Source organism: Pseudovirgaria hyperparasitica (genome assembly GCF_010093815.1).
Source record: "Pseudovirgaria hyperparasitica strain CBS 121739 unplaced genomic scaffold EJ05scaffold_4, whole genome shotgun sequence".
Classification (NCBI taxonomy): Eukaryota; Fungi; Ascomycota; class Dothideomycetes; order Acrospermales; family Acrospermaceae; genus Pseudovirgaria; species Pseudovirgaria hyperparasitica.
In genome coordinates, this window is record NW_022985552.1 from 779808 (window position 1) to 796930 (window position 17123).

General features: G+C 51.6%; 5 protein-coding genes across 5 annotated transcripts; 3 read left to right on the top strand and 2 right to left on the bottom strand.

Annotated features, from left to right (window-relative positions):
• The first annotated feature begins 108 nt into the window (after positions 1-108).
• On the top strand, positions 109-511 carry EJ05DRAFT_279566 (uncharacterized protein). Its single transcript, XM_033740431.1, has one exon. It carries the CDS (start codon positions 150-152, stop codon positions 360-362), a length of 213 nt encoding a protein of 70 aa, XP_033602771.1. The 5' UTR covers positions 109-149; the 3' UTR covers positions 363-511.
• A 2364-nt stretch (positions 512-2875) lies between these two features.
• EJ05DRAFT_474211 (uncharacterized protein) lies at positions 2876-3332 on the bottom strand. Its single transcript, XM_033743558.1, has one exon. It carries the CDS (start codon positions 3101-3103, stop codon positions 2927-2929), a length of 177 nt encoding a protein of 58 aa, XP_033602772.1. The 5' UTR covers positions 3104-3332; the 3' UTR covers positions 2876-2926.
• A 1960-nt stretch (positions 3333-5292) lies between these two features.
• Positions 5293-7233, top strand: EJ05DRAFT_279607 (DUF1752-domain-containing protein). Its single transcript, XM_033740432.1, has 2 exons — positions 5293-5537; positions 5595-7233. The coding sequence occupies exons 1-2, from the start codon at positions 5438-5440 to the stop codon at positions 7211-7213; spliced, it is 1719 nt and encodes a 572-aa protein (XP_033602773.1). The 5' UTR covers positions 5293-5437; the 3' UTR covers positions 7214-7233.
• Positions 7234-7354: 121 nt separating this feature from the next.
• On the top strand, positions 7355-7921 carry EJ05DRAFT_498283 (uncharacterized protein; the record flags this gene model as incomplete). Its single annotated transcript, XM_033746661.1, has 1 exon — positions 7355-7921. One exon carries the CDS (start codon positions 7355-7357, stop codon positions 7919-7921), a length of 567 nt encoding a protein of 188 aa, XP_033602774.1.
• Positions 7922-13425: 5504 nt separating this feature from the next.
• On the bottom strand, positions 13426-13718 carry EJ05DRAFT_279636 (uncharacterized protein). Its single transcript, XM_033740433.1, has one exon. The coding sequence runs from the start codon at positions 13650-13652 to the stop codon at positions 13467-13469; it is 186 nt and encodes a 61-aa protein (XP_033602775.1). The 5' UTR covers positions 13653-13718; the 3' UTR covers positions 13426-13466.
• Between the last annotated feature and the right edge of the window lie 3405 nt (positions 13719-17123).

Below are 17123 nucleotides of genomic sequence, written 5' to 3' on the forward strand. Positions count from 1 at the left end.
CTATAGGCGTGGGGGACCGACCATCCATCAAGTTTGTCGAGGCCACATGAGCAATGCTAACCTGACCTGCCCCTGACGTCGGCTTTGTGCACTCGACTTGTCGACGCGATCGATGCCCACGACACGACCCGCTGACATGCTTTTCTTTGATGCCATCTCGAAGCAGCACGCCCATGTCCATGTCTGTATCCAGGTCTCGCGTCGCTGCGTCTCCCAGTTTAGCTATTCCCCTCGAACTGGCATTCGCGCCGTATACCCTGCGGCGTCCTGGCGAGCTTCGCTTGCTAGGTCAGGAAGTCCTGGGGCACAGCCATAGGTCGGCCGAACGCATTGGATTTCCAGAAGCATTTTTTTATTATTAATCTGGAGAGATAGATAGAAAGACAGCTGGTTACGAAATGAGATTAGGCCGCCATGGCCCACTCGTTAGGACTGAGATTAGCCCGGGTATCATTGGGATGCGACACGGTCAAGGGTACTTTAGAATGCTTTTGATGATGGAATAGTGTGGTGAGAAAGCATCCATGCCCCTTCCATAAGCCTACATAGTACAGTATGTATGATAGTTGGACTGGTTTGAGGGGTGGGTAGAAGTCGTGATTGGGTGTGCTGTATCGGACGGCTTTCCACCTTCCACCCGTCACTAAAAACCAGCCTTCCGGGATTCCGTTGACCGCTTGTCCGTGTCTGGTGACTCGTATGCATTTTTTGTTCTTCACCACGCCTGCAGGGTCTGCGATTCACCATTGCGAACCTCGACGTGCAGGCTGCAAGACAATTCAAGAAAAGAAAGGGCTGCAGCGCCCCAGGAATAAGGGTACGTACGGTGCGCAAGCATCTGCATATACCGAACAAAGCGTCGGGGGCCAGGCGTACGGGAGCACAGTTCATAGCGTTTGAGCGATGGCTGGTGGGAGAGAGTCATTTGCCCTAGCAGTGCTTTTGGGAATTGGCCTCCAGTGCTAAATTACCAGGAGTCTGGAGATTGAAGTGCCCCGCGTAGGATCCTACGTGGGATCTTATGCTAATGCTGACGCTGATGTCGCAGCCTGTATAGCCGATAACTGTCCAGCCATCCACGATCGTTCGCTCATAGATGAGACAATGCAGTCCCACGAATCAATATGAAAGTGTATTATTGCTAACGACTCAGCAGACCTTGCCTGCTACAAACATTGCGTATCCAAAGACTTCTGATTTGACGATAAAGCCGGCGACGCTGGGCTGAGCATTATTTAGTGTCGAAGCCATTTCTTTCGTATCGTCCAAAGTGGCCAAGTCGGGGCGCCGCTCCCGATCGGTCGGGCCGCTGGCGTTGAGCCTCCCACCTCCCCCGGCACTGGCGTTGGCGACTTAAGCCGGAAATGCCATGGTCTGAAGCATCCGTCTTGGTGTGCAACTCCTCAAATTAGTAATATCAGCGTTTTCTGAAGGGGTGTCCACTATCCGGCAAGGCGGACGCATGGCAATCTGGCCACACTCTCTCTTCAGGTATAGAAGTAGTAGTTAGGGCTGCCAAGTGTACGCCCCCTGACCCAACGTAACGGTTTGTGAGGATCGTTGTTGATGAAACTGGGAGAAATAGTAATTAGCGACTTTAAAAGATGTGCGATCGGTAGCGTTGGAACAATCTCATCATAGTCTACGAAGGTGTATGGTGCGTACCCATCGTACGGGTAATGGAAGGGTTCGCCCCGGATATTCCATCATGAATCGTTTGTTGCACACGGTGTATACTTGGTGGACATACTCTATTTCCAGCACTTTAGTAGACTTATTAGATCTGGCCTGTAATCTGCGAGCAAAATTTGGTGACAAGACGAGCCGGTGATTTGCTAGGAATTTCACCGCTTTTGTCTGGAGCTCAAAGTTCAATGCGTTCCACTACAGGGGAAGCGGTGATACGGTACCACCTGTGTGTTACGCGTACAGATGATTCCTTCCCAGTCATACCACCGCTCTTGTGCTCGAAAGACTATTACTCTGTACAGGCAGGATTCTCGAGAAGTGCACATATCTCGCACTCCGTAAGACGAGCATCCGTGCTTCTCCGACCAAGTGGACTTCTGTCCTTAACGTAGTGACCGTTAGCTGAGGATTTGCTAGTGATGGTTGGCTATACGATGACCTGATATGCGGTTACTATTCGTTGGTGTTTGGAATTCAGAAGCATTATATGCTTCCCTTCTAGGATGAAACAAGCTAGCTCGAGCAATCGATGACAGTCCAAGCGCGTGTGAGCCCTCTCCTGGCTTTCTGCTTTGGTGCGCCAAGTGCTTAATTAAGGTTACTGGCAAGTGTAGCAAGTATCACTGTAAAAAATGTGTCTTGCGAAATGACAGAGTAAGAATGGTACATCCAAGTCACAAGGGGCACATCAGGTCGGTCGCAGCCTGGACAGACGGCTGGAGAGGTAAGGATTGGCACTAAGGAGGCGGGGGGTGTTGGACAGACGCGCGTGAAGTTCTGGCAAAAGAATGAGGATAAAGGCAAACAGTAGGCAACTATGGGGGAGGATCCTAATCCGGCACTGTTTGGCGCGAAAAGGGTCATCTGCACGACAAAGTTTGGGAGCTCGCTGCATGACATGGTTGTGCCCCTTGCTGGTAGGTGGTGCAGTTGGACTTGCGGACCAGGTAACAAGGCAGCTGAGCATGGATAGACATGGAGAACAGCATCACTGGCATGAAACGGTTTGTACAACTCATGAAACAGAGCTGTGCCTTGCGATGGGCCATGTAGCACTTGATTTGGCGGAAGTCGGCGAAGCGATTGCAGATGACCTCGCGGACATCATTCACTGCACAGATCCATGGTGGTGACTGTGAACGAGCATCGCTCATGACCCAACATACATTGCACATTCCACGTTCTATATTCACCATAATGATCTAGATACAATCAATGACTCAGTCATCATCGTTAATTACTGCACGTAAGAACGGAGTGTATCGGTGAGCAACGTTGCAGACGGCGGAGAAGAAGCTCGATCATCTCCCACAGGGTCCCAGTTCGCCCGGCCGCGATAGGCCAAGACTGTTGCAATTGCAGACGCAGTGTTGGAAAAGGTGAGGATAGGCCAATAGGGAGCTAAGGTAGACATTGTTTTGTTGATATCCGCGATATGTTTTCTGCCTCATGTGACGATTGCGAAGTGCGTGCGTGCGTGCGTTTCATGTGGGGGAGAGAGCGTTGCAGTGCCCCCAATCGGAATGACAAGCCGTATCTCCGTTGCAGTCTCTGCAACGCTCACTCACTCTCTGTTGACTCCCTGATCGCCCTGGACTCCGGTTCCGGTTCCGGTTCCTACAGAAGCTCTGCAAAAGCAAAAAGCGAAAAGTAAAGTGGAGTTGTTGGCTGGAAGAGACATTGGGGGCATCGAACCAACAAGGACTTCCTGGCCAGACCGCCTCACACAGGTCACGAGTCACCCGGAAGACAAGGGCGTGGAAGATGACTAAGGAGGGGAAAGAAAAAGGGTGACGGTATCAGAAGTGCGGTTACTGTTCAGATAGCTGCGCATGGGGTGGAGTGGATGAGCACGTGTGCATGGCAGCTGCTGGGTCTGGTTGTGCTAAACCAACAACAGTAAACACTCGCCACTCACACCGTCACATGGTCTTGACTTGTTCTCGCCGCCAAAGCATCCTTCGTCCTTTGTCGTCGTCTTGTTCCGGCCATGCCATGCCATGCCATGACTACTGATTGCTATTCTGTCCTCGACTAGATGGATGCACATGCTTTACTTTGCTTGCTTGGCCTATAGGCATGAGTTGGCATGTCGACTTCTCACAAATCATAGCTGACAGGTGTGACACTGTCACTTCCGCCTGTGAGTGAAGGATGCGCGCGGGTCATAGAGACGAGGCATGACCATGAGCCAGAACCATGTCGACGGAAGTTTCCTCCAGTCGATGAAGCATCTTCGTTCTCTCCGATCCTAGCTCTCTCATTCCCCACGCCGAGATGTGTTCGTGGCCAGTTAGTAGACAGTACTATGATATATATATATTATCAAGGTGTCAAGGGGGATCCGTCCAGTTCGGAGCCCAGGGCGGCCAATGTACTCTTGTCCCGTGAAGGTTTAATTGACTATTGACTTTTGTCGTTCGTATTGACAAGTCTGATGAGACGATGCTGGTGGTCTCGATGACAACAGACGTGGCTTCGAGATGGCCCATCGCACGAGTAAGATGAACGGTGAGGCTGTTCACGAGCAAGCGGTTTACCTGATCGTCAAAGCACCGGACCAGATGCTATGTTGCCAGCGCAAGAGACATGCATTCCAAAGTAGACGGAACTGGAGTAGTCAGTCTCAAAAGGCAGGGCCACGACCCAAGGCCCGAATGCCCAGAGGAGCGCCCTCCATTCCGGAGTGTTTCGAGACTGAGCGCGTGGCTCTCCCTCTCTCTCTCTGTCTCTCTCTATCTCTCCACGTCAAAGGGGGGGGACAAGGGAGAAGGTATTAGTTAGAGCTCGACCGAAGCACGGAATGCTCTTTGGCGGAAAGTAGTAGTAAAGTAGTCTGTTGTACCTTTTGGCTGCCAACCGTGACCAGAACAGTGTCAGGACCCCCCTCCCCCCCCTAGCCCTCCATAGTCTGTCTTTCTCTTCTGGCGGGTCCTGTTCCCCCATTCGCGCGTCCGCTGTGCACAAGTTCCGGCTACCCCCTTTGCCCTTTTTGCCCATAAACCATAAAGATCTAGCGACTTCACAGCCTGCAGCAGCCCAGCCGGCCCCCCAAGTCCAGCCCATTTGCGCCCAGCAAGCTTAAGCTCTACCCCCCCCTCTCCCCTCCATTCTTCCCCCAGTTCCACTAAACTTGGCGTGCACGCTTTGCTTCTGGCTGCCCAGGATTGCTTCCCTCCACCCCCCCTCCCCCAAAAAGAAGTGGCTCCAAGTGCTTTCTCTGCCAGTTTTACTGCCCATACCGACTCGCCCTCGCCCTCTTCTAGGCTTGGGGCTTGTCCCGCAGTCGTGGTGCTGCTGTCAGCCCTCCTCGCCATATTTACCTGTTCCCACCCCCATCCATTATCTCGCAAAGGCCGCCTCCCCCATCCACCACACTCCACACACACACACACACACACACACACACACACACACACACACACACGCACACCACCATCACACTGATCCAACTTTGACCTACACGACAACTACTCTCATACACTCTCACTGCTGTCGACAACAACTTCAACTGCAAAACCTACACTTCGCACCTTCACAACGCAAAGTGAACTCGCCTGAGAACAAAGCATGCTTCGTCATTGACACTCAACTGCTCTTCTCACTCGCATCTCGTCTCTTCCACCTCCACCTTGCTCGCTTCTGGCCCTGCCGATCCTGCAATCGCTTGACGCAACCCACCACCAGCACCAGACGACGTTAACATTGCAATTGCTACCTCTCGCAATCCCTTAGACACGAGGCCACGATGCCATTCGCTTCAACAAATCCAATTGTGCGCGTGGAACCCGACTCCATGCGCACAATCGACACATCTAACGTGGAGAATCTGTTTGGGCTGTGGTCAGGTTAGTTTTGACTTGGTGGACTGCGTGATGCGTTGGCTGACAGCATCCTTCTGGTAGTCTTCTCAAAGTGCGCCGGAACCATGGAAGACGGCAAACGCCTGGAGAACATGAGCTGGAGACTCTGGAACCGGGAGACGTTTTGCTGTGCACCTGACCTGTCACGCCCCAGACGAATTCCTCTCCCGCGGCAAGACACGGCTGACTCGTTCGGCCTGCCCGAACTGTCTTCCAGTGTCGATTCTCAGTCTTCTGTCAACGACCAGCTCGCCACCTGCCCTACACGCTGCGCTCGTCCTGAGCTTGACCGCGTCACTACTTCCAAGGGTCGGTCCTGCAGGAGGGAAAAGCACATCACTCCTGGTGATTTGCAAGAACTGGTAATCTCCATCAAGGAGCAGCAAGATCTAGAGCCTCTAGCACCCCTGCCTCTCTCTCTTCAACCAGACACTCGCCCACAATCGCGACGAGAAGACATCACTCCTCGACCATCTTCTCCTCCGCTACACACCATTCCCGAATCCTCGTCCTCTACCGTCGCCACTGTTTGCGACAGTGAGCTTGACAACATGTCTCCTCCCGTCGGTTCCGATGTGAGCACCTCGACCGATCTTAGCTCTCACAGCGTAGTCCGTGGCTTCTCTCTGGGTTGTGCTTCCTCGTCGCTCCGATCTAAGACCCAGCTTGCTCCTCCACCGTCCATCCTCAAGAACAGCCCACAGAAGGTCGAGCTTCGAAGAATGGAGTCAAAGGCAGCCTTGGCTGAGCAAAGCAAGAAGAAAGGTGCCATGTTTCAACTGGGTACATCGTCCGACGAAGATGCTACCAGTTCCGTCGAGACGTCTCACATGAACCACAGTTCCTTCGCAGAAGGCTTCAGGAGACCGGCTCCAACACGTAAGCGTGCTTCGTTCAAGATTGGCGCTGATATTGCCACTACACAATCCGAGGAGGACGAAGAAGAAGAAGAAGAAGAAGAAGAAGAGGAGGATAATGACGAGATTGACAGTGATGCCATTGATACGGACGACGATCCTTCTGAGAGCGCCATTGACGACGATGACGATGACTGGCTAGATGAGGAGGACGAGAGTGGTCCTTCCAGTGTCAATCCGAGCGAGCTGTTCCAGCGAGTCGATTCTAGACCGAACCTCACTTCCCGCCGCTCTCTCATCACGTCCGCACTCCACGAGGGTGACCGTGTCAGAGCGCTACAGAACGACGCTTCAAGGTCCTCCCCCGCCATAAGGCGATCACGCACTTCATCTCCCAATGGGCCCTCAATCGCAGCCTCCCCGAAAGAGAATACTACACCACATCATCCTCTAGAACAGCGTGGTATGCTTATTCCATCAAAGCCCATTATCATGACCACGTCCAACACGCATCCTCCCGCTCTATCACCGCGCACTACGCGACGCAACATGTTATCAACCGAGCTTACCGAGTCTCTTCGGAAGCATCTTCTATGGGAGCGCCAGCAGAAGAATGCGACGTCCAATGCAGCGCTAAAGCGACGACACACATCCACAGACATGAAGAATCTGAAACAGTATCCCGGCCAAGGCGAAGTTAAGGTGACACCACTGGCGCCGATTCGGGAGAACGCGAAAACGACAAACTCGTGGAACGCATACTTTGATCATGGCCTGCAAGAATACCACATCAAGGGCTGGTAGCATCTACCATCTCGTCCCAATTTTTCTCAATACTTTTAAGCTACTTTACACCACATAGCGGTACGGCGTTTACATTCGACGGCATTCTGATTGGGACCCATTTCGGAACATACATCCTGGTCCGGCGTTGGGATCCCCACCATGACACATTTGATTCCTGCACTGAAGACTTATCCTTGCAACTATTGGTCGATACCACCCTTTGGCATTGCGCGGGCGGCATCAATGAAGCTTACGACTTTTCGATTCTATCTTTACATCAGCGACGGCCTTATCGACGACGATCAATCATATCGTGGGCGGCATCTGCTCGGAATACGGTGGCGCATCTTGTTTTTAGGCATTCTAAAGATGGCACTACTGGCTCACGCCGAATGGGACTACAACGCACTAATGAAGGGATGGGGCACAGGGATGCGTGGTCGCTGGACGGTTGAGATTTTCACATGCCCTCCTCTCCTCACCGCAACGCCACCCAACAGCCTGTCTCTTCTTCTTCTTCGGCTTCGTCTTCTTCATCTTCTTCGTCGTCTTGATCATTGTACCATCATCTTTCAACACTTCAGGCGCGCCTCATTCTGTACTTGTATCCCGGATCGTGAGGCCGCCTTTCAGGGCATCGACCCCAGCAACATCCGCAAATACACATTTGGAAGCGAATGCGCTTGCATGATACGTTTTGGGCGGCGCGGCTCGCATGAAGAGTGAGCGCGCCCCGGTAGACATGATAACTACGTACTATTTAATTGAACAAAAAAGCGGCATTGAACTAGACAACTATCGCTGTGCTGTACATGTGTACGTGTGACGAGAAAACGCTTTCTTGACGGGCCGTGTGTGTGTGTATGTGATATGCAACAAATGTGCGTTTTCCTATTTCACCTGATTGGATGGTAGGTAATAATAGGTGGTGGCATCGCGGATAACCTTCTGGGGCAGTAGACGGGGACGGGACGTGGACGTGGTGGACGTGGTGGACGTGGCGGTGGGGGAGGGAACAACCTTACCTTTTCCCATCATTTCTAACCCCCAATTCCCGAGGAGAAGAAAAAAATGCTGTTTGGTACTACTATTACTACTCTATCTAGATTAAGAGATGGCCTATAACCACACACCATCATTCATTCACCGTTCATCAGGCATTCTTTGATTCTACTGCTAATTACTTTACTTACGCTTGCTTGGCTAGCCATTGGTGTGTTGGTGTGTGTGTGTGTGGGGTGCCGAGGAAAGTGGGCCGCGCCGCGGGGTGTGTGAGTAATTAGGGTAGGTAGAGTAGGTGAGAGGGTGTGTGTGTGTGTGTGTTTGGTTCGGTTTGAAAAGGCGGTCTGACAGGAGGGAAATGGATGGATGGATGGATAGGCGATAGGTGGTAGGTAGGTAATTAGATAGTCAGTCTTGAAGCTTGCTCGCTTTATCGGGGTGTTTTTTTAAGAAACTGTTTGAGTCGGGGTTGGTTGGTCGGTCGGGTAGGGTGTTTTCCGGGTTGTGTTGGTTGTGTGTATATGTGTATATGTGTGTATGGATATTGATAGAATGGAAGAAGTGTACGATGGTATGTATGGTATATGGTAATTAATACTTCGGTATGTCTTGCTCGTTTCGTTGGCACATACGCAATAACATCGTCAAGCTTGCTCTTCTGCTATGCTATGCTATGCCATATGCTCCAGCTATGCTATGCTACATCATAATTACACCCGCTATCGAAAACTCTCAACTCAAAGTCCGTACAATAGCTAGACAGACGATATCGACATTCAGTTTAGTAATTATCGATTTACAAGACATTTCATTCCTCCTTCCGCTGCATTTCCTACCTTTCTTTCCCACTCAAGCCTCCTCTATGTCCTACCACCCCAAAAGCTCCCCACCCCCGGCTCCCTATTAGCTCGGAGCTTTCTAGCACAAAACAACCCATGGATGTTCCACGACCCTACACACACACGCACACACGCGCATCCATACATACGAAACAAATGTCGCACTGATGGGGTACATGGGTACATGGGTACATACGTGAGGAAGGAGAATTATGTACAGTGCTTCTTCTTCTTCGCCTTCGCCTTCGCCTTCGCCTTCGCTTTTCTTGTCCGTCCTATTCGTTCTTATTCAGTCTCCCTGCGCGGATCTTTACTATTGCACTAATTACTGTACGTACATACATACCCCTAATTCTCCATACATATATACATACATACATGCAAACACACCCGCCCTTCCGCGGCATGCAACATACCCCCAAAGAAAACATCCCTCCCCAAAGAAAAAGTGCTTTCCAAGGTACTACTGTGTAGAGATGAAGGTAACATACAGTAAGGTATATCCCAGCGGACAGCCCGGGGTTTTGGGGGGGGGGAGGAGCAGGAGCAGGTGGCAGCGTGTTCGCCGCGGAACCGGGCTTCCGTCTTCCACCCGGAGGGCGGGGCGGCGCATGCACATGACATGACTCCTTTTTTTTCTCTTTTTTTCTTCTTTTCTTCTCTTTTTGGGTAGTTTTCTGCGCGCTGCTAATTTATCTTTTGCTTTCTTTCTTCCGTGGGCGCTTTCTTTGGGGGGGGAGAGGAGGGGAGTCTTATGATTATAATTATAATTATAGTAATTATGTATTTTCTTCTTGTGGGCTCGTGCGCTCATGTATGCGTCCTGAACATTCTTGCGGAGGCTGGGTCGCGGGGAGAAAAGAGAGAGAGAGAGTCCCTCATGTCTTGCTTGAATGGGCACGGTATGTAAAGATCGATGACATCCTGGACGTCCGTCCTTCCGTTTGTTTTAGATGATATCCCCCGGTGTCAGAGAGATCCTCCGAGGGGGGTAGATAGTAGATGGGATCGCTGTCTATGTCTTGCATTGTGACCGGGCATTTTTTCCCTATCTATCTATCTAACTATCTATCTATCTATACCTTGGTGGAGCACTGGACTGTTAGTAGCAGACAGGACACGGAGACCACTGCATGTGCGGAAAGTCGGAGGAGAAACAAACGGTCGGGATGGGATGGGTGGATGTAGCTAGCCCTCGTCTCGCAACACGCAGTCAGTCATCAATATCGTGATTATCAGCAAGCATTAGCATCATCATTATGCTCGCGACTCGCGGCCGGTGTGCAAAGTTTGTATGTCATCGTTTCAGACTCTTCTTTGCTAAACTGCTATACAGCCAGCTAGCCAGCTAGCCAGACTCCAGGCAACGTGTTTCTTTTTAAGGTTCGAGAGACACAGGGACGAGCCCGCTTGCAAACGCGTCACGCGCGAGAATGATACTTTTTGCTCGTTTTGATGTTATAGATGGGCTATCCATTACTTGGCCGTCGGATATGACCACCTCACTCACACCGACGTCCTACGTATTTGGCAAGTACATAGATAGTGCGAGGTAATCAGGTAGGAGGTTTAAATCCAGTAATTAGCGCGGCCGTTTTGACACTTGACAGACACACAACGATAGCGTGCTTGCTGGATCACATCACATCACACATCCCGCAGAAGTCTATCTTGTAGGTAGGTAGGTAGATAATTAGGTAGCAGAAACCAGTCAGCAGTTTTCCAAATGATTGTATGGTATCATCCACCCCATCCCATCCCATCTCATCGCTTTTTACGCGGCCGCACTTCCCTCCGTCTGTTCACTGATCACACGGCCAATTTTCCCCCTTCTCTCATCCTCAAACTGTTTATTTACCCTATCATCATTCCTCCCTCCAACTTAGTCACTAACAACAACGCTCCGATCTCGCGCTCCCCAGATGATCTGTGCCAGGGCCTAGGGCCTAGGCATCGCCTCGCCTTGCCTCGCCTTGTTTGGTCGCGCGCCTCCCCACGTCCTGTAAACGTCGTTTCCATCCCCAATCCCCATCCCCATCACCCCTCCCCCGCCCCCGCCATGCAGGTCGAAAATGTTGGGGAGGCGAGCGACGACGCATGCAGCCGGGGGGCGTGACACACACACACACACACACAAGCATACACACACTTTGTATATAGATGCTGTTGATTTGCCAACTACCACACACGGTACAGAACAAGGCAGCTTTCTCTGCCGTTTGGCGCGCAAATTCGCTGCATGGTAAGGTAGGTAGGTAGGTAGTGTTGGCAGCCTAGCCGCGCCCCGCGCAGCGTCTGTCTCCCAATGAGCGCGGAGCGGCTATGGGGATAGATCAATGGGAGCAAGTGATGATGGGGCATTTAGGGCATGTGTTGTGTGCTGTGCTGTGCGAGTGATCTATTGATCGATGCGCTGGCAGTCGTGGGGCTGGCTGGCTGGCTGGCTGGCTATGAAATGGGGGGATTCCCCAGGGATGGGGCGCATCTCGCGGGGTCATGCGGTGTGGTGAGCCTTGCCGTCGTTGGGCAGATATGATGTTTCGGCTCGCGTTTGGCCCCTTGCGGAGAGACGGGTGACCCCCCCCCTCTCTCGCTCTCAGCCTCATTGCTGCGTTGTTGATCGGCTTTGTTTTGTGTATGTATGTATGTATGTATGTGTTGTGTTTGGGTTAGACCTTGTGGGTGGTCTTAAGGCGATTGTTTTAGGACCAGGTTGGTAGGTGTATGCGCATTCTGATCACGCTGCCTCGTGAGGCTGCGCGCGTAGCGCTTACCTTGCTAGGACATGGTATGGTAGGTGTTGTTTGACCTTTCAAGAACGAAGCTGAAGAAGCAAAAATAGGCTTGTGGTGGTCAGTCTTACGAAAAGCTGTTGGGTGTGTGCGTGGGGGGGAGCATGCTTGTTGTGCGTTGTGTGATGAAGAATGCTCGATTCTACCTATCCCCATGCCTGCGTCCTGATCTGAATCCTGTTTGGGCGATGATAACAATGAATCACTTCCTTGGGAGAGTCACGCTGGTCAAGGGACCTCGAGCGGAGGCATGTATTGGATAACGGTAATGGATAAGAGCGGTTCCTTTGATCGCAACGACATTCTGAGTCACTCGTAGCGCGAGGTAAGGATCTAGGATGATGCTGTGTTTGTTCGCCGACCGACCATACATACCATCATCCTTCATTGTCGAGCTCTCGATTCGCCCTGCATGCACAGAACGCTAAGGCTTCCAATACGGAGTGCAGAACAAAACAACTGATTATCATTCGAACACTCGTATGTAGTAGACGCCGTGCAGCTCACATCACGCGGCAACAGCATCATCAACCTGTCTTACTCTTCCATATCCAGACACAGCACGAATATAGATGGATAGGTCAATCGTGCAGATGCTCAGTTCTTGGCTTCAACATCCATTCAGCAAACCGCATCCCTCGATAGGCCCTCCTGGGTAGGTCACAGTCAGATCGGGAACCAGGCGGGCCGTCACGCTCACCGCCTACGGATACGCTCGCCATAGTCAGATCAGGACAATAATAGTCTCACTATCATGATGTTGGAGGGGGGCCAGCACTCTGTTCAAGCAGTGATGACGACTGCGATTCGATCGCGAAGCGCCTCACCCAGACGCCACTACGAGAGATCCTGCAAGAGCCTGCGAATCAGGGCCGTGTGATTGCGGGGGACCTATCGCACACACCGATAGAACTTCGTGCGACGGTGATGATACATACATAATGATGGAAACCGAGAATATGATAGGGCTCACTCATGTGTGCGTATATGTGCGAATGGGAAGCTGAGGAGGTTTTTCCTGCCAATCTGCTGACTTCATCACGTCGACTACCTAGGTATGCAGTGTGCTATGTGTATGTATATATACACATGTGAAAACTACGCGTCATTTGCTCCCGACGCGCCTGCGATTGTGACAGCTCCTCGATATGGGTGTCAATCTCAGACATAGCACGAGCAGGAGCTTAATGTCTGATTCATCAAACAATGCTGCGCCATTCACAACTGGTCGTGTCTGTTCTTTCTAGGAAAGGAAACCAAGCAAGGAGCTCCTATTGGCCCGCCAGCCAATAAGATCGCCTGACCGTTACCTGCGCGTATTTATCAGAACTTATATTGCCAAAAGTGTATATTTCAGACCGGCTCTTTTAGCAGCTGCTTGGCCTTTCCAGCCTTTCAACGTTCCCAGTTTGGTGCTGCAGAAGACTCCAGAAGCAACACATGATTGACAGATGTTGTGTTTGCCTTCTTCTTACGCATTCCAAATGTAGTTTTAACCAGTCCATCTTCGGCCCTCATGCTACCTCGGCTAGTCGAACCATTCTACAACGGACGGTACGCTTGACAATCGTGTCCCAACGCCAGTCCACGTGGACAGCTCTATTGATCGGCACCTGTACAGCCCTAGACGGTCGCATATTAGGCCTCAGCTGAGGCAGCAGTAGCTAGTATTTGAAAACCCTTTTTCCCAGTACCCCGGATTAAGGCCAAGAGAAATGAAAGGTCTAGCGCCGTGTGGGGTAATAGCCGAATCGGGGGCGCGCGTGCCAATATCATGCATCTGACTGCATTTGACGCCCCCAGAATGGGCATCCCAAGGTTCATGTATGCCGAAGTTTGGTTCCCGTTAATAAGCAGGGACTTTGTCGCGTGCCTTGCAGAGACTTTTGCTGCTGCGAGAGCGAATTGTGCAAGAAACCTCGGAATCGGCATATGTCGTGAATGTATCATGAGCAGGCACGCGCAGCTGAGACAGACAGCAGCGATGAATTATCCGAGGGTGATTTCTTTGGAGGCTGTCATCACGCTCACGCCGTTGATGCTGCTTGTGACGAGCAAAACTTTGGCTCAATTGCCATGCGCTCAGCGATGGCTCAACGCCCAAGCACGGAATGGGATATATCATATGCAACAAACCAACGTTAGAAGAGTATCTCAAATCCAGCCCTGTGCATGCGTGGTGTGATGTCTCCACTTCTACCATCCGTCATGGGTTTTTTATCTCCGTCAGACGCTAGACACCCTCTCAGTCATTCGAAGTTCGGGTCACCCCATCAGCCCGTCTCGAGAACGCGATAATTAGCGCGAACGGCATATTTCACCGCAGCGGAGCTGTCCATGCTCTGTTCTGTCGTCCAGAATATCACCATAGAACAAGAGTGGGAAGGGGATTAGAGACGCGTCGATGCAGCCCTGTGGATATCAAACGTGCATCTTCCGCGTTACAAGAAAGAAAAGAAAAAAAACACTGGATCCTCGGGGCATCTCTCCCCTGCATCGCGCATAAACTTACACGCGTCGCGATCCATTCATTCTTTCGTTTTTCTGTTGCTGCTTCGCCACGGCTGGTCAAAACGGCGCTGCTCGATACCTCATAGTGTCAAGTGTAATGTGTGTCGTCGCGCCATGGCCTGGACTTTCACGTGTGACGGCGCGCTCGAACTCTCTCCTGAAATTATGACTCTTTGCTCTCCGTGCGTTCTGTCGCTGAATCGTTCTCTTGCCCCTCCCTCCCTTTTCCAGCCGACCGTTCTTCACACTATACCGACTGTCCGCTCATCCCCGTCACCGGCGCGATGAACGAGTCGATGCCCAAAACGTCAAACACCAGAGAGAGGCCCCCCCCTCCTGTCTCCTTAAAATGATCTAATGTCGTGGCTAGATGGGCTTGTCTCCTTATAGAAGCGCCGGGTTGCCGATTGACTGGTCCGTGGTAAAGAGCTATTGTGCATTGGGCTGTCATGTTCCGGTTCCCCGCTGAGCTAACCGTTTTGGGAGAATCCGGATGGAAGCCCCCGTGGTGGAGTACTGAGATCTATGCTGCGGTGCTCGTGATGGAAAATGCGCACGTTGGCCTCATATCGCTGAGCTGCCGTCGCGTGTTGCCGTGGCGGTCAGCTGTCGTGAGACGGGCCTTCTGGCCAAAGTATATTCATACTTTTGCTCCCTTGATGCTGGCTCTGATACTCGGTCTTCTGTCCTTGAATAAAGAGGTCACTGGATTCATTCATTATATTGTGTAAACAGTAGTAATTACTGGCAAAGTTACGGAATATGCCCGTATGTATGTCTAGTATCTCGGTCCTCTTGTCCTCTTGTCCTCCCCCTCCTCCCCCCTTCACATCGTCCGATCGCCACCCACGCCTCATCCCAGCGGACCGGCCTAGCCTTGCGCTAAGACGCCCTGTCTAACGGTTCCTGAGACTGAAGAAGGGGGTCCCCATGCTGTGCTCTACGCTAGGTAGGACGCATGCGTGTAGTGTATCTTCAAGGGCGGGCTTCTAAAATATCCTGACACAGATCGTGATGCACTCTTGCTCTATCTCATAACATCTCAACCTCAACAAAGCGGGTACTAAGACGGGCCTAGCACGTGAACAGCAGACTGCTGGACACGAACAGCGTCTCTGTGGCCGCTGATGCGACCTCGTGGCCGTTGGAAGGATCAACTAACGCGCGGCGTACGGCGGGAAGGATGGAGAGGCTCGAGAGGATGAAACTGGGCACGGAGGAGAGAATGAATTATTGCCCAGGCATGGCATGGTGCGGGGGGCACGCTTTCAAGCTTGAGATGAACGGTAATTATCTGTAACTTGTAATTCGACGCGAGAGGCGTAATACCGCTGGAGAATCTACTCCAATGGTATAGAGGAGGTTGGTTGGTGTTTGTGGTGAGAGGAGAGAGGCACCAGGCGTTTGTGGCTGTAGTGTGCGCCACGTTTGCTCCAGCATTCTCAGTCTGGACGAGCGAGTGTGGACTTTGACTCGAGGCTTATTTGGATTGAAGCATCCACTTCCATCATCCATGGTCGATTCTTCGTGGTCTCTGTCCGAGCTATGGATAGGCCAAGGTGCAAGGATGAGGACTCCAGATGGCTGCAAGTACAGTACCCCACGCACGTGGAGGCGCAGATGTGGATGGTCGTCGGATATCCATTCTCCAATAGGCATTACACTGTTTGTTGACCGTGGCCCAGCATTTGTTTTTGCTGATGGATCCGTTGCCTCATATCTGTGATCGAAAAAGTAACATTCTCTGCGCACAATGACGAAACATTCACTCCGTACGCCTTCCCCGCTCTCACAGGACAGACCTCTCCGGACAGGCGTCGGTAAAGTTCACATCATCATGCGGCTCGATGACGTCGGAGGCCTCACTTTTACAACCCCGTTAAGGATGGACCTGCTTGTCCAGGACTAAGATTGGCTCTGATGATGTGCAGAACGAGCCTCCCCCGGTGAAAGTAATGCAGGAACATCGTTGGAGGGACCCCCGGCTTGATGCATCATTTACTTGATCGGACGCTTTTGCTAGCATGTTTTGTTTTGAATGTGTGAGTTACGCAGAGACTTGACGATGATGGCCGAGGTGCAGAGCCTGAGGTGGTACGTACCTACGACCTTCAACATGATGTCATCAAACATCAACAGCTCCTGCATTACATTGCATGTGCAATGGTGTACATGCAATGCGCTGCGACAACTTCATCGCGTCGAGTATGCAGCTGAGTAGCAGTAAGCAGTATGGATATGAGGGGAAGTGCGTGAAACAGGGGTTGCAATGTTGCCAGAGCACTTGACATGTCTTGTCTTACTTGGAGCGCCATTATTGGGACAACAAACACACCCTCTCCACAGGCTTACCACTCCGTCTCTCCATCCATGTTCCATGTCATATTCTCTTCACGTTTGTCAACTCCAAGACAATATGTCTTGTCTCATGGCGTAACAATTCTTGGACTGACCACCTATCGCCTCACCCTTCACCACCAAGCTCTCCTCCTTTTGGCCGACGTATCCCCATCAATCCTCAAGGCTCATCCCGAACCGCATGCCATCGATCCCCGCACACAAATTAATTGCAAGTTCGGCCTAATGGTCACACGATGAACACTCCTTCCAACTTCCTTAATATCAAGATGCTTTAGCATAATTCACTCACCGAGTTCAAGCCATTCACCACTGTCCTCGTATGCTATCTCCAGCCTGCAGTATTCTAGAACGCCTCGCACGTTCCTGTCAATGCCCGTGCGACGCGCGGGAAGATGGTGTGCACCTTTCAGCTTCCTCTTTTAA

What these genes read in the sequence shown, in the direction of transcription:
- EJ05DRAFT_279607 (XM_033740432.1), top strand. Translation starts at nt 5,438, where the DNA reads ATGCCATTCGCTTCAACAAATCCAATTGTGCGCGTGGAACCCGACTCC. An exon ending in TCTGTTTGGGCTGTGGTCAG is followed by an intron (nt 5,538 to 5,594) that starts GTTAGTTTTGAC and finishes TCCTTCTGGTAG; the next exon opens with TCTTCTCAAAGTGCGCCGGA.
- EJ05DRAFT_279636 (XM_033740433.1), bottom strand. Translation starts at nt 13,652, where the DNA reads ATGAACCTTGGGATGCCCATTCTGGGGGCGTCAAATGCAGTCAGATGC.
- EJ05DRAFT_279566 (XM_033740431.1), top strand. Translation starts at nt 150, where the DNA reads ATGCCATCTCGAAGCAGCACGCCCATGTCCATGTCTGTATCCAGGTCT.
- EJ05DRAFT_474211 (XM_033743558.1), bottom strand. Translation starts at nt 3,103, where the DNA reads ATGTCTACCTTAGCTCCCTATTGGCCTATCCTCACCTTTTCCAACACT.